The sequence below is a fragment of the Perca flavescens genome, chromosome 4 (assembly GCF_004354835.1).
Source record: "Perca flavescens isolate YP-PL-M2 chromosome 4, PFLA_1.0, whole genome shotgun sequence".
Classification (NCBI taxonomy): domain Eukaryota; kingdom Metazoa; phylum Chordata; class Actinopteri; order Perciformes; family Percidae; genus Perca; species Perca flavescens.
Window position 1 is genome coordinate 39197887 of NC_041334.1, and position 20482 is coordinate 39218368.

A 20482-nucleotide genomic window follows, 5' to 3' on the forward strand; every position below is an offset into this window, starting at 1 on the left:
CATATTTGATATTTATATACTTCTTATATAGTTAAATGAATATTGTATAACATATTTCTTTAATGTCAGATAAATGTGAAGTGAAAATACTTAGGTGCAAGTACCTGAAATTCGAACTTAGGTGACTATTAGAGGATGGATACCAGAACCGAGCTGGAACCCGATGGGCCGAGCCGGGTTCATACAGATACAGTATTTAGAAATGAGGTTGGGGTTCGGGTCGGGCTCGGTCACATCAGCGCAATAAGGCATTGAACATTTTAAATTTAAAACAGCTTATTATGTAGGTGTGCACCTGTGTTAACGTGCACTTGTTGCCCTGTGTGCGTTGATGAGCTCATCTGTTGACATTTCCGAATGCCTTCCTACAGTTGCTTAATAACACAAACAAACATGCATGTGTCATTAGTATGAGAAAAAAATGAGATTTTAACTGTGTTGGGCTTGGGTCGGGCTCAGACAGAAAAATGCGGCCCAATCCGCACTCTAGTGACTATATGAACTTATTTTCATTCCACCATTGACAGTATTGCATCCTTAAAATAATTATTATGGCCATCTGGAATTTGGGCAAATGCCAGAAGGGCTGCCCCCCTATGGACCCCTATGGGCCACTACTGATATGTGGAAAGATTCACTCAGAAGGCAGAGTTCCTAATTTCCAATTTCCAATATTTAAAAAATAAAAAAATAAAAAATGGCCGGTATGTTGCAAATGCCAGCTCAGTTTTTTGATCCCAGTTCATCACTGTTAACACAGCAGCAATCATGCTGTCTTGAAAAGTTTCACTTCCTGTTTTTTTTCCCCGACTGAGCGGCTGCTGTCGCTGTGAAGCAGGACAGCTCTTCATCTCTGCTCTCCATCAGTATATCACTCCACTGCCTGCGCCACAAGACGACTACAAATGGTGAGACTTTTATGTCCTAGAAAATCAAAGAACAACATATATGTATGTATGCAGACAGAAAGAGAGAGAAAATCACTCATTCAGACAGACGCATTGTTGATACAGAAGTGGACAATTTCATAGCATGTCTTACTTAATGTTTCTTGATGTCGAAGCTAAATCCCTGTCATTGTGTTTAACTTTTTAAACAACCGGTAGTAACATATAATTCTCCTCTTTTGGGCTGGAGAGTTGTTGTCTGCATGTCCTAAATGCTTAACATGTCTTAAATCTAAATGCACAAATTGATTTTCTTCATTCATTTGTCTTAAACTTGATTTCAACATTGTATGTTGTATGGTGTACGTATGATTTGTGGATAATCGGCTAAAACTTTCAAAATATCCAGTATACAAGACCAATCTGTTTATCTGTATATGGCTGTATACATATAGTATATATACTATTATATTGGCTATGTCAGAAAACTTCAGGAATGTTCTTTTCTTTGTGCTGTAAATGTATTTGTGTACCAATTATCTACATGTTTTGTGTGTTTTTTTACTGAGCAAATTACTAATTTGAATATAATAATAAAACAGCAATATGCAAATGTACACTTAAGATTACTAAAAACCAACAGATTCTCACTCCCATCTCGTAAAATACGGACGCTTGGTCAGGTGCCTTTGTCGTTGTTATTGACGCTAAAAGTCTCCTTTAGTGTCACTAACGCACTTTATCTAAACGCGCTTGGTCGGGACTATTGGCGTCCCTTTTGACGTTTCCGTGACACACAGGAAGAACAGTACAGTTGGATTTAGGAAAAGAAGAATGGACGGTTGGGTTTAGGAAAAGGTCGTGGGTGGGCTTTCATTTCCGTGACATGTGGTAATAGTGGGATGTTTGGGTTTTGGAAAAGAAGAAAGCGACTTTAGGAAAAGTCACACGCGGGACACAAACCCCGGCCTCCTGGGTGAAAGTCCGGTGTCCCCGGGACGTACTACACACACGCTGAAGGGGGCTTTTTTCTACAGCCAAACCTTCCATAATGGGACGGCAAAACATTACATTTTAAGGTTAAGACTTGGTGTTTAGCTGAGGTCATGTTAATGGTCAGGGTTTAAACACGTGCTGCTTATGGTTAAAGTTTAAGTTAAGGTCCTCTTAAGTCATAAAAACGAGTTTTTGCATTTGTGTGTTCATTCAGGCCCCCCAGTGGCTGAGCTGCAGTACTGCAGTGTTTCTGCTTTTGGTTCACATCACTGCAGTTATCACACAGTCTTGCGGGGGAAACCCAGGGATCCCTGGGATACCCGGCACCCATGGGCCCAACGGCATGGATGGTCCCAAGGGAGCGATGGGAGACCCTGGTGAGCTCACACGAAACATCAGATATATATTATATGTTCTGTTCACATGTTTTTCTTCATGTTTAAATGTAAATCTGACCAACATGTGTCAGTGGGACTGAGCAGTTGCTGATTAAGCTTACTATGTTAAGTTTACTGTTTTCTCAGCTTTATTCAGTAAACTTTACACAACTGGTAGATTTTTACAACTCAGGAGCCAACTTTGTACAATTTATTCAAGTTTAGATTTACATTTTTAAGTTGAAGCTAAAGTTGTTTTTGTATATTTTTATTTTACCTATATTTAAAAAGATAGTAAATGAGTTGGTTCTCAATTGGCTATGTCGACCTAGCCAAGAGGCAGTGACAGGAGGAAAGTCGATACAAGTGATTATTTTTTCCTAAAACCAGAATTATTTACAGAATGTATTTTTTCCATTAAAAAAAAAGATAATCTGGTACAGATATGCCATGACTGGTTATACGGATATATGCAAGATGCTAAATTAACCTAGGGGTTAATAACGTGTACAGAGTTGACCGTTCTCTGGGACATGTTTTCATGCTAATCTAATGCATCTCAAGCTCTAGCTGCTAACGCTAGCTTTTGGGCAGAGGGTAAATCTCTATTTCTACACCACTAACAAGGCTCACACTTCCACTGTAGCATAAGGAGGGTCTCAATGCTTGTAAACACAAGCGTTGAGAACTTTGTAAGTGTACAGACAGTTAATTAAAAAGATAGATTATAAAGACAGTGGCGTTCACGTATACAAGCAGGCACCATCTTGGGAAAACAGTCCCGACCAGGCGAACAACAAACGCTGTGTTTGAGCTATGTTACTGGTTACTGGTTGAACGGCGTTCGTCATTGGACTGCTCATGACTAATCACCGATCCGCGCTAGCTTGTTTCAAGCTACAGACACATTCGATTAGCATGAAAACATATCCCAGAGAACGGTCGACTCGGTACATATATGTTATTGACCCCTAGGTTCATTTTGCGATACATTGGTGTCTAGGTGACTAATGTTAACAAAAATCGTTGAAATTGCTCCAGTATTGAGCAGCCATGAACCGTGCTGCAATCTCATCATATAGAGCAAATGCGCATCGTCAATTTCTGTCCACTAAAAGTTCTGTTTTGACAGACTCAGATTATTTGCCGCTGACAGACTCAGACCTTTTTGTTAAAGAGTAAGATCCCTTTTGTTTAACCAGAAATAACCGGACCATCGCCAAACTCCCCAGACTCCATCAATTTAATTGTTTTTTTCTTTAATTGTTGAAAGACGCTGATGCCCAAATAAAAATTTCAAAACATTTCCTCTTAGTACAATAACATTGGTGAACTGCTGTCTAATTCTTTAAAAGGTCCCATGGCATGGAAATTTCACTTTATAAGGTTTTTTAACATTAATATGAGTTCCCCCAGCCTGCCTATGGTCCCCCAGTAGTTAGAAATGGTGATAGGTGTAAACCGAGCCCTGGGTATCCTGCTCTGCCTTTGAGAAAATGAAAGCTCAGATGGACCAATCAGGAATCTTCTCCTTATGAGGTCATAAGGAGCAAGGTTACCTCCCCTTTCTCTGATTTGCCCGCCCAGAGAATTTGGCCCCTCCATGAGAGAGAGAGAGAGGCATCATGGCTTTCAAATGAGCAAATTGGGAGTTGGACAAGGCCACACCACCTCTCCTCCTCAGACACAGAAATGGCACATCCTAAGGAAAGCTCATTGTGGGACTGGCTCTAGTGGCTATAATTCTGCACCAAGGCTAAATTTGGGGGGAAAGACTTCAGATACAGTATCAGGGGACCACTAAGGTCTATATAAAAGAGACTTCAGATACAGTATCAGGGGACCACTAAGGTCTATATAAAAGAGACTTCAGATACAGTATTAGGGGACCACTAAGGTCTATATAAAAGAGACTTCAGATACAGTATCAGGGGACCACTAAGGTCTATATAAAAGAGACTTCAGATACAGTATTAGGGGACCACTAAGGTCTATATAAAAGAGACTTCAGATACAGTATTAGGGGGACCACTAAGGTCTATATAAAAGAGACTTCAGATACAGTATTAGTGGACCACTAAGGTCTATATAAAAGAGACTTCAGATACAGTATTAGGGACCACTAAGGTCTATATAAAAGAGACTTCAGATACAGTATTAGGGGACCACTAAGGTCTATATAAAAGAGACTTCAGATACAGTATTAGGGGACCACTAAGGTCTATATAAAAGAGACTTCAGATACAGTATTAGGGGACCACTAAGGTCTATATAAAAGAGACTTCAGATACAGTATTAGGGGACCACTAAGGTCTATATAAAAGAGACTTCAGATACAGTATTAGGGGACCACTAAGGTCTATATAAAAGAGACTTCAGATACAGTATTAGGGGACCACTAAGGCCTATATAAAAGAGACTTCAGATACAGTATTAGGGGACCACTAAAGCCTATGTAAAAGCATCCAAAGACCACCATGTCATGGGACCTTTAAGTACCCTGCAGTATAAACTTTCAATGTACAGCTGACGTATAACACCTTCCATTTTAGTCTCAGTTCACACTAACAACCACTTGACATGTGATAAGTGTTTCTCTGTTTGAGCAGGTGAGGCAGGTCAGCCAATCAGGGGAAAGAAGGGGTCTCCAGGTCTTTCGGGGCCCCCAGGTCGGCCTGGGCTGAAGGGGGACGCAGGTCTTACGGGGCCTCCCGGTAATCCAGGCCCGTCAGGGGAAAAGGGAAGACCCTTCAACCCTTCCAACCCTTCCAACCAGCAGAGTTCCATCTTCTCCTACAAACGGGTTATATCACAAGCACCAGAATTAGATACCCCCATGATCTTCAACAGGTCAGTGCTGGGAATTTCACCCTAGGGTCCTTTTGCACCATGACCTTGATTGGTCAAGTTAGCGCTATCAGCCGAATGGCTTAGCAAGTGTTATTTAAATAAACTCCTGGTGTACTAACAAACTTTCCATTGCCTTGTTTTATGACTGCATAACCTTGTACTAGTGTAGGAGTTTGGTACCATTCTGGACATTATTAGTAGGGTAATTTATGAGATACACCTTTAGTTCAATTAGCGCCTGCACTAAGCTATTCGGCTGATAGCGCTAACTCGCCCAATGTTAGACCAAGGGGAAAAAGCTTCTGGGGGGGGGGTGTTCGGCTCGAGCTCATGGTGCAAAGGACCCTAGGGTGAAATTACTCCAAACCCTCCCTTTAAAGTCACAGACAGAGCTAGACTGGTGTTTAATGTGATGTATTTCCTGTTTGACACAAGATGATGAGTCAGGATGTGATGGTTTTAATACGATTTTATGTGCAGCCTGAGGTCACCATTAAAGCCCATGAAAACGTTTAAAATCTTAAATATTTTTCTATAGTATTACATATCCATGACTAAATGAGCAACATTCAAAGTTAAAGCTTTAGTGCATAACTTTTTTATATTAATGAATGTCCGTTACATTCAAGCCATTAACTAGTCCCTCCAGAATTTTTTCAAATACGTTATGAAGTGACGTAATTACACGACGTGAACATCATTGAAAAGCAGGATATTGAGGGGGGAATCATACACATAATATTATGTCTATGGGGGAATCACTTTTTTTCTCTTTTTCATCAAAGTTCCCGCAATTTCATCACATAAAAATTGCATAAATATCCTGCATATTCCATCGCATTTTTTAAGAAAACGTACCGCATAATCAAAGATTTTTGCCCCCAACAATCACAAAAAAAATAAAATTCTGGAAGGACTGGTTAACAAATGAGTTGCTACAAAGCTGCTTCAAGGAGTAAACCTCTATATATGTCCTCCTTGGCTACTAGTAACTGCGCTGCGCATTCATGGAAGGCTTGTATCATGTGGACGCACCAACAGAAACTACACACTATAGCTTTAGGTCTGGGGAAATACAGTAAATATCGTATTTATTTTTATGAGAGATGAACAGTCAAAAACAGAGCTACACTGTTATCCCAAATTTGTTGACTTTACAAAAAAATTTGCTTGGGAACCTGTTGCCTAACTAAAAATCATTAGTAAACAAAAAAACATGCATCAACCAAACCCAGATAACATAAATGCACACCCAACATGAACAGAACATGTTTTAACTAGGACATAAACAGTTCAGAACATATAATTTTTTTTCCCATGAGCCTTTGCACCGCTTCAGCGCAGACCAGTTCAAATGGCCCCGCCCCTCCCATACAGAAAATTATCCTTACTTATCTCTGCTTAATAAGATCTGTGCACTCTCAAGCTGATTATTACAAACAACTAATGTGATTTAGTAATGAATATGGTTTTTACCAAAACATGAAATAATAAGTAGTGGCCACTAACAAGTTTAATTACAACTAAATCTGGGTTTACGGTGTAATATGCTTCATCAGGACAGTGTGTCTGTTTATCAGATTTGATTAATGGCTGGAAACACAACAGCCTCATAACTATCATAAGATTTTGATTCAAATATATGAATATTTTGATGGATACATGGAGATAATAAATAATTAGTACAACCTGTTTGTGTAAAACTTTCCCCAGAGATATTTTGTCGGAATCGGATGAACAGCCTCAAGGACTATTGCTGCCAAACGGGACGTTCACATGCACCATCAGCGGAGTCTACTTCTTCAGTTATCATGTTTCAGCAAAGAGCAGAGTGAGTCTGAAAAGTTTGTTCCCACAACACAGATCTGTAAATCTGTTAAGGCTTTGACACACCAACCTGATTATCGTCCGTCGGACAGTCTGGCGAGGTCGGTGACTCAAGTCTGTTCGGTGCGTTCATTTTGGCCGATTTGACTTGTGGAATCGGCCAGTGGGCAGTCGGACTCAATGACCAATCTGATTGGTGGAGTGCTAGCCCTTGACTAGCCAATCAGTGCACTTATGTTAAAACACTTACCAGAAATGACGAGCCAGGATGAGCGTGACGAACGACTCTCAAAATCTGACGAAAATCTTTTAAAGTTGTTGATCTGAAATGAAGACAGATTCAGCAACTGCATCAGGGCCTATTTCTCTCTTAAAATGTTTTCAGAAACACGTTTCGGTGAACTATTTTCGTAAAATACGAGATTGTATTCCGAATGAGCCGCCATTATGGTGGCTTTGAAATGGCGTATTCGTCATTTCCGGTTTTAATTTTTTGGGCAACAATACATATTGTATATATATAACCTGCTGTTATGGAGACGTATTACGTCTCGGGCCCGCGCCGAACATACGCTCAAGTCGGCGTCTCTTTGGTGAGTTCTGAGGAACTTTTTGGACCTCGGGGAGACTGATCAGTCACACTGGCTTTTCTGCCGACGGTTGGCTGTTGGGTTGGTGTGTCAGAGCCTTTAGTGTATCTCTAATTTGTCTGTCTCCTTTCTCTTTTCAGTTTTATCTTTTTGATTTGCTTCAGTTTGTCCTCAGGAGTCCGATTTAGTCATTTAACTAGTGGTTAAAAATCTAAAATCACAGTACATTTACTCCAGTACAATTCTGAGGAAGTTGTACTTTATTTGATTATTTCCATTTTCTGCTACTTCTAACTCCACTACATTTTTAAAGCCTATATTGTACTTTTAACTCCACTACATTTATTTAACAACATTAGTTAATTATTGATACAAAATATAAAGCAACTAATAAAGTATGACATATTACCATAGGTTAAGCTACCCAGCATCTTATAAAGTAATTAAAATTAGCTCCACTTTTAGGAGCTGCACAATTAAAGTGACATTAATGCATCAATAATTCTAATCCAGAAATATTATACATTATTCTGAAATGGGTCTTTGTGCATAATGAGTAATTTTGGTAACTTTTGGTAGGTTCTTTTTTTGTATTTTGAAAATAAGGGATTCCACAATTGCAGAATAGCTTTCCTTTGCTAATCAGACAAAGTACTTCAGTGTCCTCTTTTACAACTCTTTTAAATAACTCAGTTTATAAAATGGCTTTTAAGTTGAGTTTTTCTTTTTATTGAAAGTTCTAGTTCTTATTCCAATCTGTAATTGTACTGTGTATTTTCTATTTGTCTGTTAAGCACTATTTTTTAAGATAATTTTTTTAGGCATTTTAGGCCTTTAATTCCACAGGACAGATGAAGACATATAGGGGAGATAGAGGGAGAATGAAACGCAGCAAAGGGCAGCAGGTCGGAGTCAAACCCTCGGCCTCTGCATCGAGGAGTAAACCTCTGTATATGTGCACCTGCTCTACCAACTGAGCTAACCAGGCCATGTTAAGCACTTTTTAGTGCTATGTAAATAAAGTTTATATTATTATGATTGTTTATGCAGGACTTTTATTAAGTATAAAGTATTTATACGCTGTGGTATTGCTACTTTTACTTAAAAGTACAAAGATCAGAGTACTTCATCCATCCCTGTGCATTTGTTTGTTTATCACATCTAGGTGGGTCTGAAGCTGGTAAAGAACAGCGAGAGTCACATGACTTTGTATGGCACATCCGAGGGTTTCCTGGTCACCTCCGGCTCGGCAGTCATGGCGCTGGAGGTTGGAGACACGGTCTCGCTGCAGGCAACCAGGTACAACAACATCGTGACGAGCCAGACCAGTACCAGTCACACTTTCACCAGCTTCCTGATCTTCCCAAGCGCCTAGATTCTCTGGACTCTGGTCCACAAAATCACTGTTTAAAACGCCAAAGCCTTTTTTTGGGACATTTACAGCAACAAAATTAAATATGTTTTTCTGTAATCATGCAAAGATCAGCAGAATAAATAAAGATTAGCTCAATAGTGGCACCCCTGCCTTAAAGGACTGTATGTATGTTTTTTGTGTTTTAGTCCATTAACTGCAAACTGTGTGTGCTCTACTAGGGATGTCCCGAGAACCGATACTTCGGTACCAAAATTCTGAAACGTGTCGGTACACCAATTTTTCACAATACCGTAGGTACCGGGGGATGCAATCTCTCCAGACCTGACAGGGGCAACGCATAACGTTAAAAATGTTCTAGACTGCCGCTAAATGCTGAAGAAGACACCGACATGCACGGAAAAAGCCAATGCCCCTCATCTCCATGTACAGCTTGACCACATTCAGCTTCTGGCTTTATCTTACAGCTACGGCGGCAGCTTTCACGACTTCACCTGGAACTCCCAAACTTCAAGTGAGTCTATTTATCTCTGCCGTTGTCTATCACGCGTGCTCTGATAGCGTTTGTTTTAACGGACCTCTATAATATCAGTTAACTTTAACCAGCCCAGTTCTTTGTGAAAAACAACAACGGCAGAGAGAAACAGACGTAACTGAACATGCTTGCTGTCTGGGAGTTCCGGGTCAAATAATGAAAGACGGTACCGTACGCTGGCTGTGTGAAAGACGGTACCGTACGCTGGCTGTGTGAAAGACGGTACCGTACGCTGGCTGTGTGAAAGACGGTACCGTACGCTGGCTGTGTGGCAATGCTAGGCTTCAAAGCAACGGGCTGTGGGCTCCAGAAGATATTTTTGTTTTTGTAAATCACGCTCTCCTTGCCCCTTACACTCCACACCATAACAGAAAGTTGAAACTAAAAGAAAACACTGAAAGAAGAGTTGAAATAAAGGAATTAATGTTTAAGTATTAGTATTATTTTCTTCCTTTTTTTTTACACACACATCGTGGTATTGACTTTAGTATCGAGTATTGTGTACTTTTGTTGGTATTGGTATCGTGACATCCCTATGCTCTACATTACTGATTTTCCAAAACATGTATAACTATATCTTATGAGCTGTATGTAAAGGTAAGTCAGAATGTATTGAGACACATTGTTGGAGTTGGCTCTATAGCTTTAACTCCAAAGCATACTGAGGAGTATCCTTATAATGTGTAAACACACCTATAGGACCAAAAGAAAGAACAAAAGATTACATCTGCTTATTTAAACATGTAATAAGTTTATACTTTATTAATTACATTTCATTCAGCTGACACTTTTATCCAAAGCGACTTACAATTAACATTCACACACCATTGGTGCAGCATCGGGAGCAATTCAGGGTTCAGTGTCTTGCCCAAGGAGACTTTGCCATGGGACTGCAGGGCCAGGGATCAAACCACTGACCTTTCAATTGGTATATACTATACTACACTATAGGTTTAAGCCCATATATGTCTTATAGTGTAAAAAAGGATGATCTTGCCTTCTCTTTATCGCTTTGTCCATAATTCCCAACAATGCTTCCCAGGTTTGTAAATATGTCCAATTATCTGCATAATAGGAATAAAACTGCATTTCTGGACGGAAGCCTGTGGAGCTACTATGACTATGATAAAATATTTATTGTTGTGGTGTGTAACATTTCCTCCTGTTTCAAAAACACTGAGGTTTAAGGTGTACATCTTTCCGACTGATACCAGGCCAGGAGTTCATTAATTATCCATCAGACAGTATCAGGTTGGTAGACACTTAACCTTACAGCTGTGTGGACGGTAAACAAAATTAAGTAAAAGCACAAAAAGTAGAGCTCATTATTCCCACAAATAACCTGAATGGATCACTGAATGAATATTCAAATATAATCTTTTTTACAGTTGTAAATATCTAACCTATCATTGCTCCTTGGGTTGTTGTCTAACATCTGACACTAAAGCAAATCACTCAAAAACGAAAGACCTGAATCCCATTTCTCTTTCTTACCCCTTCCCCTTTCCCCCTACCCCTTTGTCTTACTTTCGTGAAGACATACCCCTATGAATGAGACACCACTTGGTTACGGTTACGTCATCATACATCATCGCTAGCTGGCTGCCATGGAGTCCATTCAAGGCTAGTCAGAGAAATGTGGGACTGTTGTGCTAATCAGCAATGTAATGTTAGCGTTAAAAATGTTTCAATTAAGAACATGGTTGCAAATATATTATGTACAGGACTGTGTAGAGCACAAAATAAGACTGTCGTAATTTTTAAATCAATTATTTAAGCTTAAAATACTATATATACTATAATGAGACTCTGGGTACCCCTTGGTTTCAAGTAAGCTCGTGAAAGTGCTTGGTTCTAAGGGGAATCTACCCCTTCCCCTTAGCCCTACACCTGGATCAAAATGAGAATTGGGATAGTCCTTACTCTCATGTGAACGTGCAAAACTAAGTGGAAGGGGTAAGACAGAGAAATGGGATTCATCTCATGAAAATTTGAAAGCTTGATAATCAGAAAACAGTGTTTTGAAATTTAAATGGGAGTTTTGTTGAGATTTTATGTTGTGCACCCAAAAGTTACCATGATCTCAAATGGTTTATAAATGTTAGCGCTGTTGGCCATTAAGATTGCTAACAGCGGCCGTGGGTTTGACTCCGACCTGCGGCCCTTTGCTGCGTGTCATTCCCCCTCTCTCTCCTCTTTCATATCTTCATCTGTCCTGCGGAAATAAAGGCCTAAAATGCCCCAAAAAAGTTCAGTTCACTTTAGAGGAGAACACGATCCGACCCATACATAAGAAGGGGGAAAAAAAGTGACATCCACTAGCCTGCAAATTCAATCTTGCACATAATTTACGTATGTAAACATGATTTAAGGCATGATTGCAACTTTTGAATCCATAACCTATTATGACCATCCATTGCTGGTCATCTGTATGACATCATCTCTCTCATCTCTCAACGCCCTCTCCTTCACTTGCTGCCTGTCAAATATTAGAAACACTAAAGTAAAACCAGAAATCCCAAGACGTTTTAAATTTGGCGTTGCTCCATTATTTCTGAAACCACAAGTGTCAGTTTTACTCAGATATTCTGTCCAATAGACCAGCAGCCTTTTTGACTGTGTGGAATGTATCTACAATGCTTAGTGAGTTTAACAAAGTGCAGTGTACACACAAACTGAACCAAATTAAAAATGCAACCCCCAAATTGCACCAAGTTTACCAAACTACAGGTGTGAAAGCGCCCCTAAAACAAACATCAATGGTGTTAATCAAATAAAAGCCTGTTTGCAGTTCAACACTCTCATTAAAGAGCGAGCCCTGGTGTACGAAGGCTGAACTTCAGCCCAGTGTGTCGGTGGCTGACGGGCTGCAGAACACACCGTTCCTGGCGTAGAACGTGTTCTTCACGACTGAAGACTTGGCGCGGGATGGCGTTCTGTAATCCACAGTGTAGTCACCTGGGGATCCAGGCAGACACTGTTAATCTGGAGAAATGAACTGAGAGAATATATAGAAATAAAGTGACCAGTCTCTATAAACACAGACAGATATAAACTGCACTTCAATCCAGAGAAGTTTAAATTAAAAGTCAACTCAAATAAACACAGATTGGTGCCATCCTGCCCTCCCTCCAGGACACTGTTAGGACCAGACAGTGGGCAGAGAACATCACCAAAGACCCCACACAAAAACAACACAAGAACAGCTTCTTTCCCACTGGCATCACTCTACTGAACACTTGATAAGTGGGGTCATCCCCACTTTGGCCACTCACCCACTTCTCTACACATTAAATACCTATAATTCTATATACATCTTGCACACTACTTTGCACTATTACTTTTTGCACTCTACATCCCACTCCATGTGTACTTGTCTTGATATTATGTCTTATTTATATATTTTTGTATATTATGTTGATATGTGCCTATATGTAAATTGTTGTCACTGTTGCACCGTGTGTATACTATATTACTATTTGTCTATGTATAGAGAGTTAACACCTACCATAGTCAAATTCCTTGTGTATGAAAGTATACTTGGCCAATAAATCTGATTCTGATTCTGATTCTGATATAAACTTGAAATTTAGATCGTTTCATTTAGAATTTGGTGCAGATTTTCATGCCCCACTTCAGATTGAATTGTTACTGGCCTTTCCTCCAGCGCCATCATCAGGTCAATTTTAATCGCCATATACTTTGATTTATGTCCAAAAAACTTGCAGAACTTCATCTTAAAATCGAATTAGCACACTGAAAATAAAACAAATGGCTTTCAAGCAGGGGAGCGGAGTTTGTGTCCCAGGGAAAACACAAGACTTTCACCCAGAAAACACATGTCTGTGTCCCAGTTTGACTACTAAAGGGAACCAGTGTTTTAATTCAAACCAGTCTTTTTTCTAATGTTAAGTAGTCGTTTTGGTGTCTAAATTTAACTGTCGTCGCGGCAAGACAGTCACCTTTTGTCGGTTAAATTTAGCTGTAAGACTTATAAACTTAACTGTCACGTGACTAGTCTTGCATTGCCAGAATGCCAGACCTTCCTTTACAGCGCTGTGGAGGATGGTCTGTCTAGTCCACACAGCATTCCAGGATGGGCGAAAAACGTGCTCTGGTTTATTGGCATTTCTTTAACCCTTGTGTTGTCCCTTTTTTCAACCCTTTTGGTGCTTTTTCAATGTATTTGGCACTTTTTGGTGCACCACTAACACCAATTTATTATTAGTTTTACATTTATTTTTGGAAATCATGGTTGTGACGTCACGAGAGGCCGTGTCCTGGACGGACGTTACATCCCCCTGAGATGGCTGCAAGCACAGACATCTATGGCTCCATCCGCTGGTATAATCGGGAACTCCACCCCTCGGTGGCCAATGTTCCCACACAGCTGTGACCAATCAGGAGCTGATGAGCTGAAGGGTTTTTAAGGGATAGACACACACTTAGAGAGTGCTGTGTGTGGTGGAGAGACTGATCTGTGGAAAAGACTTGCCGTTGGAAGTGTTCGCCGGTGGAAATACGTGAGAGACATTTGGAAGGACTTACTGCTGGCTTGGCCACTAGCTGCAGCCTGGACTACCGTAAGGCTGAGAAAAACTGTTTATTTTCCTGTGGGAGAGATTTATGATTTCAAGATGCCGAACAGACATCCCGGAAGTGTTAGCCCTTAAAGAGCAACAAGATGTCTGCATTCTGTTATGTTTTCATTGATGTCCCAGAACTTTAATAAATTCCTTGTTATTATTTGAACCTCGTCTCCTTGCACTACTTGGGCCACCCCGCTGACAGCTGTGTAGCCTCTCATGACGTCACATGGTCAATAAACCTCATTAATAGGAAATAATGCCTAATCCTTGAGTTAAAAAAGATGAAATTAGTAACTATTTAGACTCAAATTAAAGGAAGGATAATCCCAGACTGGTATATATCAACGTTCAGTCAGGATACTGTTTCGAAACGTTTCAATTTCTTTTTCAAATGCAAAAAATTGTTACAAAACACCCCAAATTCAATGAAATTAGAGGCAACGCATTAGAAGACAACACAAGGGTTAAACCAATTACAATTGTCTTGGGCGGGGCTAAGCTTCGTATGGAGCCACGGTGCCTCTGCTAAATAGTCTCAGGAAGGATCTGGTTTTAGTGGAACATGTGTACGTTCAAAAGTAGTTTTAGTCGTGCAACAGAAAACTCAGATTGGACAGATAGGCTAGCTGACAGACAGACAGACAGACAGACAGTCTAGCTAGCTGTCTGGATTTACCCTGCAGAGATCTGAGGAGCAGTTAACCATAGTCCTCACAAATCCACCGGAGGTTAGAACGCTAACACAGAGACAGAGGACGCACATTCGGCCAAATTTCCGGCAGCGCCTGAACAACGTCATGGATGTAGACTATCACGTGACCGACATCATGTGACGACTCTCATTGACCGGTTGGCATTCGCTGTAGTTTTGTCGGACATCATACAAATTGTGCATGAGTTTTCATACCATATCATATGAACCTGTTTATGAGAAAGCATGCTATTTTTCTTTAACCCCGTCCCTTCTAATACTCTTTCCTTTCGTGCAGGGTTAGCAGTGAAGCAGTGAAGGGCCTCTAACTTACCCAGCCTCCACCCGTACTCCCAGGACGAGAGCAGAGGAAAGTCAAACTTCTCCTCAGGTCTGATGTGGCCACGTCTCTGTAAGTACAGACTCCGCCCTTTACCCTGCAGAGGACATTTTGTTTAAATTACTTTTAAACACACTGGGTTAAACATTGGGCAGAAATATAGGAATAAAGACCAACCAAACCATGAAATGTCTTGCTGTGTGTGATGGTGTTACTGTCAGCTAAATGTCATTATCTTTAATAGAAGCATTAGCATTATTAGCTTTGTTTACACTTGGGAAACAAGTAAAGTCTCATTTCTTTTTATAAACTGCAACATTTGAAGAGCATTTTGTTTCATGCATAATATAACTGGATGGTGAGAGATTTCAAATAAAGATGAAACAAGTCTTAAAGGTCCAGTGTGTGGGAATTTCGCCCGTCTAGCATTGAGATCATATATCTCAATCAACTCTCTCTCACCACGCAGTTCACAGTAGGTATTACAGCTACGGTAGCCTCCGCGCTACAAAAAGCTGCTTTCTTGCTCTGTTCAATCTCCTTTTTCTGGGCAAAAAAGAAGAAGAAGACTCCTGTTGCTGAAATTTGGATTTTGAATATGTGTGGTCCTCCATGTTTCCTTCAAGCTACGATACCCGTTAGCAGCATTAGCAGCACCTGTGAGTTTATCATGTGACAGAGAAAACGTGAAAGGCGGTAGTATGGCAGTATGTCCTGTATGTCCCTTACACACACAGACACACACACACACTCACAAACACACACAAAGGTGGAACAGTATGTCCTGTATGTCTCTTACCGGCTAATGTATTTCTAGATGATCATGAATATGGAGCGTCTACTCCAGTTCATGCTAACACTAATGTTAAATTTCCAGCCAATAGGAGTACTTGGAGTTGATGGTGGAGGTAAATATTCATGAAAAGGACAAGTTGGTGAACGGGCCAACACAGATTTAGAGAATGAACTAAACACGTTAAACACTGGACCTTTAATTTCAAGATGCAAATAAATAAAACCTAGAATATCTGAGAGATAAGTTCAGACTTCTTCAATCAGCTATCCATTGCTACTTAATACTTAATATGTCATTCTCATGAAGAAAAACAGTGAGGGACATTTTAAAGCAAACATAATGTTGATTAAGTGTCACAGTGACTCGTACATGGTGAGAGGAGTCCTGATAGAGAGCACGTCTGGTCTGAGGAGAAACTGGCCTCATCAGGGGGGGCACATTGAGACGTCCCTCCCCCTCCAGAGAGAGCACAGGAGGACGAAGAGGAGGAGGAGGAGGAAGGTTGCTCTGCTGCTTGATCGTCTTGGTAACAGACGGCAAGACAGCCCTGGTGGGTGGAGCATCAACACAAGATGTGTATCATCAATAGTTTGTGTGATACATTCATATCATTTTACCAAAGTCAAATTTAACCAGACAAATCTAAAAACACAACTGCAGGTTTAAAGGAACACGCTGACTTATTGGGAATTAAGCTTTTTTCCATAACTTAATTATAAATCCAAACTGTTATCAAAATAAAATTAAAGCTGCGAGCAGCGATGGACGGGCCCTCGCGCCTCTTCACACGTCGGGGTTACCGGCGGACGCCACTCCTTGCGACCGTGCATCAGACGCCGCGAATCATCAACAATGAAAAGGGAACTCCACGCCGAGTACAACGATACCTCACACAAGATTCTACGTCATGCGGTTCATTAGCTGTGAAAGGGGGCGTGGCCAAAGCATAGGGGGCGGGCCAAACCATCACCAATAAAAAAGGAAGTCTCTGCTGAGTTCAATGATACCTCACACAAAGTTCTACCTTAGATGGGTCAGCATTTATGAAAGGGGGCGTGGCTTACGCACAGGGGGCGGGCCAAACCATCACCAATGAAGAAGGAAGTCTCTGCTGAGTTCATTGATACCTCACACAAGGGTCTATCTTAAACGGTTGAAATTTCAAGAAAGGGGGCGGGGCTTAAGCATAGAGGGGCGGGACAAACCATCACCAATGAAGAAAGAAGTCTATGCTGAGTTCAATGATACCTCACACAAGGGTATACCTTAAAAAGTTACAATTTTATGAAAGGGGGCGGGGCTTAAGCATAGAGGGGCGGGACAAACCATCACCAATGAAAAACGAAGTCTCTGCTGAGTTCAATGACACCTCACACGAGACTCTACCTTATACGGTTCAAATGTTATGTGGCCTGAGTAAGTGGGCGTGGCCATATTATAGGGGGCGGATCAGTATCACACGTAGACCACACATTCTGAGTTTCATGTAAATCGGATGATGTTTGTCATATAAGGCGCATTTGCTGTTGCCAGCGGGGGGCGCTATGACCAAAATTCAATTTTGGCCTGTAGGTGTCCTCAGGCCTGGACCCTTGTGATTCCTGAGAAATTTCGGGCAGATACGATAATGTACACTCAAGTTACAACAACTTCTTTGTTCATTGCTAAACACTCAAAATGGCCGCCACGCCACGCCCACACCGTCTGACGAAAAGTTTTTCTTTTTAATAACTTTTCATCGATAAGGTGTTGGGATGGTACAGACCAAGTTTGAGGTCCATCGGATGAAATCTCTAGGAGGAGTTTGTTAAAATATAGCACCTTGACTTTTAGGCCTACTTCCTGTTGCCACTAGGGGGCGCTATGACTTTAAGTAAATATCGGCCTTTATTTGTCCTCAGGGTTGGACTCTTGACTAGTCCATACATACCCTTCTCATCTCTTATTGGGACTTTATCTTATTCACCGTAACCCCCAGAGTTAGACTAGTCCATACATACCCTTCTCATCTCTTATTGGGACTTTATCTTATTCACTGTAACCCCCAGAGTTAGACTAGTCCATACATACCCTTCTCATCTCTTATTGGGACTTTATCTTATTCACCGTAACCCCCAGAGTTAGACTAGTCCATACATACCCTTCTCATCTCTTATTGGGACTTTATCTTATTCACTGTAACCCCCAGAGTTAGACTAGTCCATACATACCCTTCTCATCTCTTATTGGGACTTTATCTTATTCACTGTAACCCCCAGAGTTAGACTAATCCATACATACCCTTCTCATCTCTTATTGGGACTTTATCTTATTCACTGTAACCCCCAGAGTTAGACTAATCCATACATACCCTTCTCATCTCTTATTGGGACTTTATCTTATTCACTGTAACCCCCAGAGTTAGACTAGTCCATACATACCCTTTTTCATCTCAGTGCGTCTGACGGCTCCAGCAGCAGCAGGACAGCACAGAAAATCCGTAAACAAACCGGGAACTATATTCTCAGACAGGCTTGCTGCAAAGCAAATCATTCCACCCAAGTACTATATTCTTCCACCTGAGAATATAGTTCCTGGTTTGTTTACAGTTAGAAGACGGCTGTGTCTCATGTTACGTTGTTTTTTGTACACGCTGACTCTATAAATCACAACATGTAAATAGGAACATGTTGGTGTTATTTTTTCACTTATTCGGAGCAGTAGGCTAGTTGGAACCATTCACCTGCAGGATCTATGATGGGCTGGAGCTGTCAGACAGCCTTAAAGCACGCACTGAGATGAGAAGGGTATGTATGGACTTTTCTAACTCTGGGGGTTACGGTGAATAAGCTAAATTCCCAATAAGTCGGCGTGTTCCTTTAATGTGCATGAAGCAGCTCACCGGGGGTCAGCGGGCAGACGGGGCAGCTGTGTTGACTCCGTGCTGTTGTTTTGGGGATTGTAACACGAGTAGAGGTTGGCGTAGCGGCTTTTCCAGGCCAAACGAGTCAACATCTCCTTCTGGATCTGCTCTCGGTAGCCGTTCTGGCTCTGGGTGGTCAGCAGGCAACGCATCTCCTGCCAGAAAGCTTCATTTAGCAACTCACAGTACCATTTGTTTTTGTAGATTTTATTTATGCAAACTTTTAACACAACAATACAAAAACAAGCACATACATATGACACAAAAAAAACAGCCAGCCAGCCATAGATATAGAACAATAGATATGACATGACATCATAACTAATGGGATAACCGTCTGCCATCTTACTACGGTACTGTTTACAATTGTCACCTATAGGCAGCAAGTATGGTTGCCAGCTGTGCAGCACCTAACTGCTTTACCAGAAGGACCGACGAGACCCAGGAGGCTGCCATCACTTTCCACACGTCAGTAGGAGTAGATAGAGTACTTTTTCTCTTCTTTTTTTAACAATAAATACAGAAAAGTTGGTGAACTAGCTAGTTATGTTACCTAGTAACTGTTAACGGACCAGCTGAGATCAGTTCAGATCAGATCAGTTAGTGGTGATTGCTAAAAAAATTTTTTAAACACGTCGTTAATATTGTTCTATATCTATGCAGCCAGCCCCCACGCAGCAAAAAGCAAATAAAATGTACAAATGTACATGTCACCACACTAGACGAGACGCCCCAAAATGTTCGACCCTTTGTTGAAGAGAGAGCGCCATCTAGTGGGCTCAGAAAATAAAGACAATGGCTCACAAAGTTTCATTATGTGCACCACTAACGCTGGGCAAAAGCTAAAGATGACTCATTTGATGATGTCAAAATCTGCATTTTACATTCTGGGTCTATTCTGGATGCTTCCTGCAACAACGGCGGCCATGTTTTGTTCCCAACTGCAAAGGTAAAACTGTAAATTTGCTTCAGCTCTGATGTGCACCTTTCTGCTTCTGCTACAGTACATAGCAACGGCAACTGAGGCTTATGGGTATTGTAGTATTTGGAGCCATCTTTTATGCCAAAGTGGTGGAAAAAACTTTTATTTCTCAGAGTTTAAATGATTAAAACTGCCAGCTATAACACAAACAAAGAGAATATCTTTTTTAGGATAATACATTCTGGTCCAGGGTGACTCGCCGCATCTTGCAACTAGCGATAATCAAACCATTGTGAATCTAAAATGAATTTCTCACATCTGATGTTTTCAGAAACACATTTCGGTGATCTACTTTCATAATATAAGAGAAAGTTTCCAAATGAGCTACCGTGTTGGTCCAAAATCCCGGAGCAGACATCCCTGGACAGCTCCAACCAGGGTGTGACCTGACCTGTATCGTATGGTGGCTTTGTTGGTCAGTTGTCATGGTGACATGCCCATCGAGCGTTCAATGCTGGGAAGCGGAGCGATGCCTAATGTCAATAATTACCCTGTGGACACGTACCGTTAATCCTGCCATCTCGTACCTTTAAACAATTACAACAATCTTTCCCTAACCTAACCTCAAAATTGAAAATTAACACTTTTTTGTCGCTTATTTTGCCACTTTTTTAAACGTTCTTGTCTTTGCAAGAACATTTTTGTAGCATTTTTCAACACTTTCTGCGCTTTTTTTCTCCCCACTACCACCAGTATACACCAACAACAATTTATTACCACTATTTTCATTTTTGGAAATTATGGTCAA

General features: G+C 40.9%; 1 protein-coding gene across 1 annotated transcript; it reads left to right on the plus strand.

Moving 5' to 3' along the window:
* Positions 1–757: 757 nt before the first annotated feature.
* On the plus strand, positions 758–10530 carry c1qb (complement component 1, q subcomponent, B chain). The gene is made up of 5 exons (XM_028576729.1): positions 758–908; positions 2098–2260; positions 4870–5110; positions 6824–6941; positions 8693–10530. Exons 1-5 carry the CDS (start codon positions 906–908, stop codon positions 8900–8902), a joined length of 735 nt encoding a protein of 244 aa, XP_028432530.1. The 5' UTR covers positions 758–905; the 3' UTR covers positions 8903–10530.
* Positions 10531–20482: the final 9952 nt, after the last annotated feature.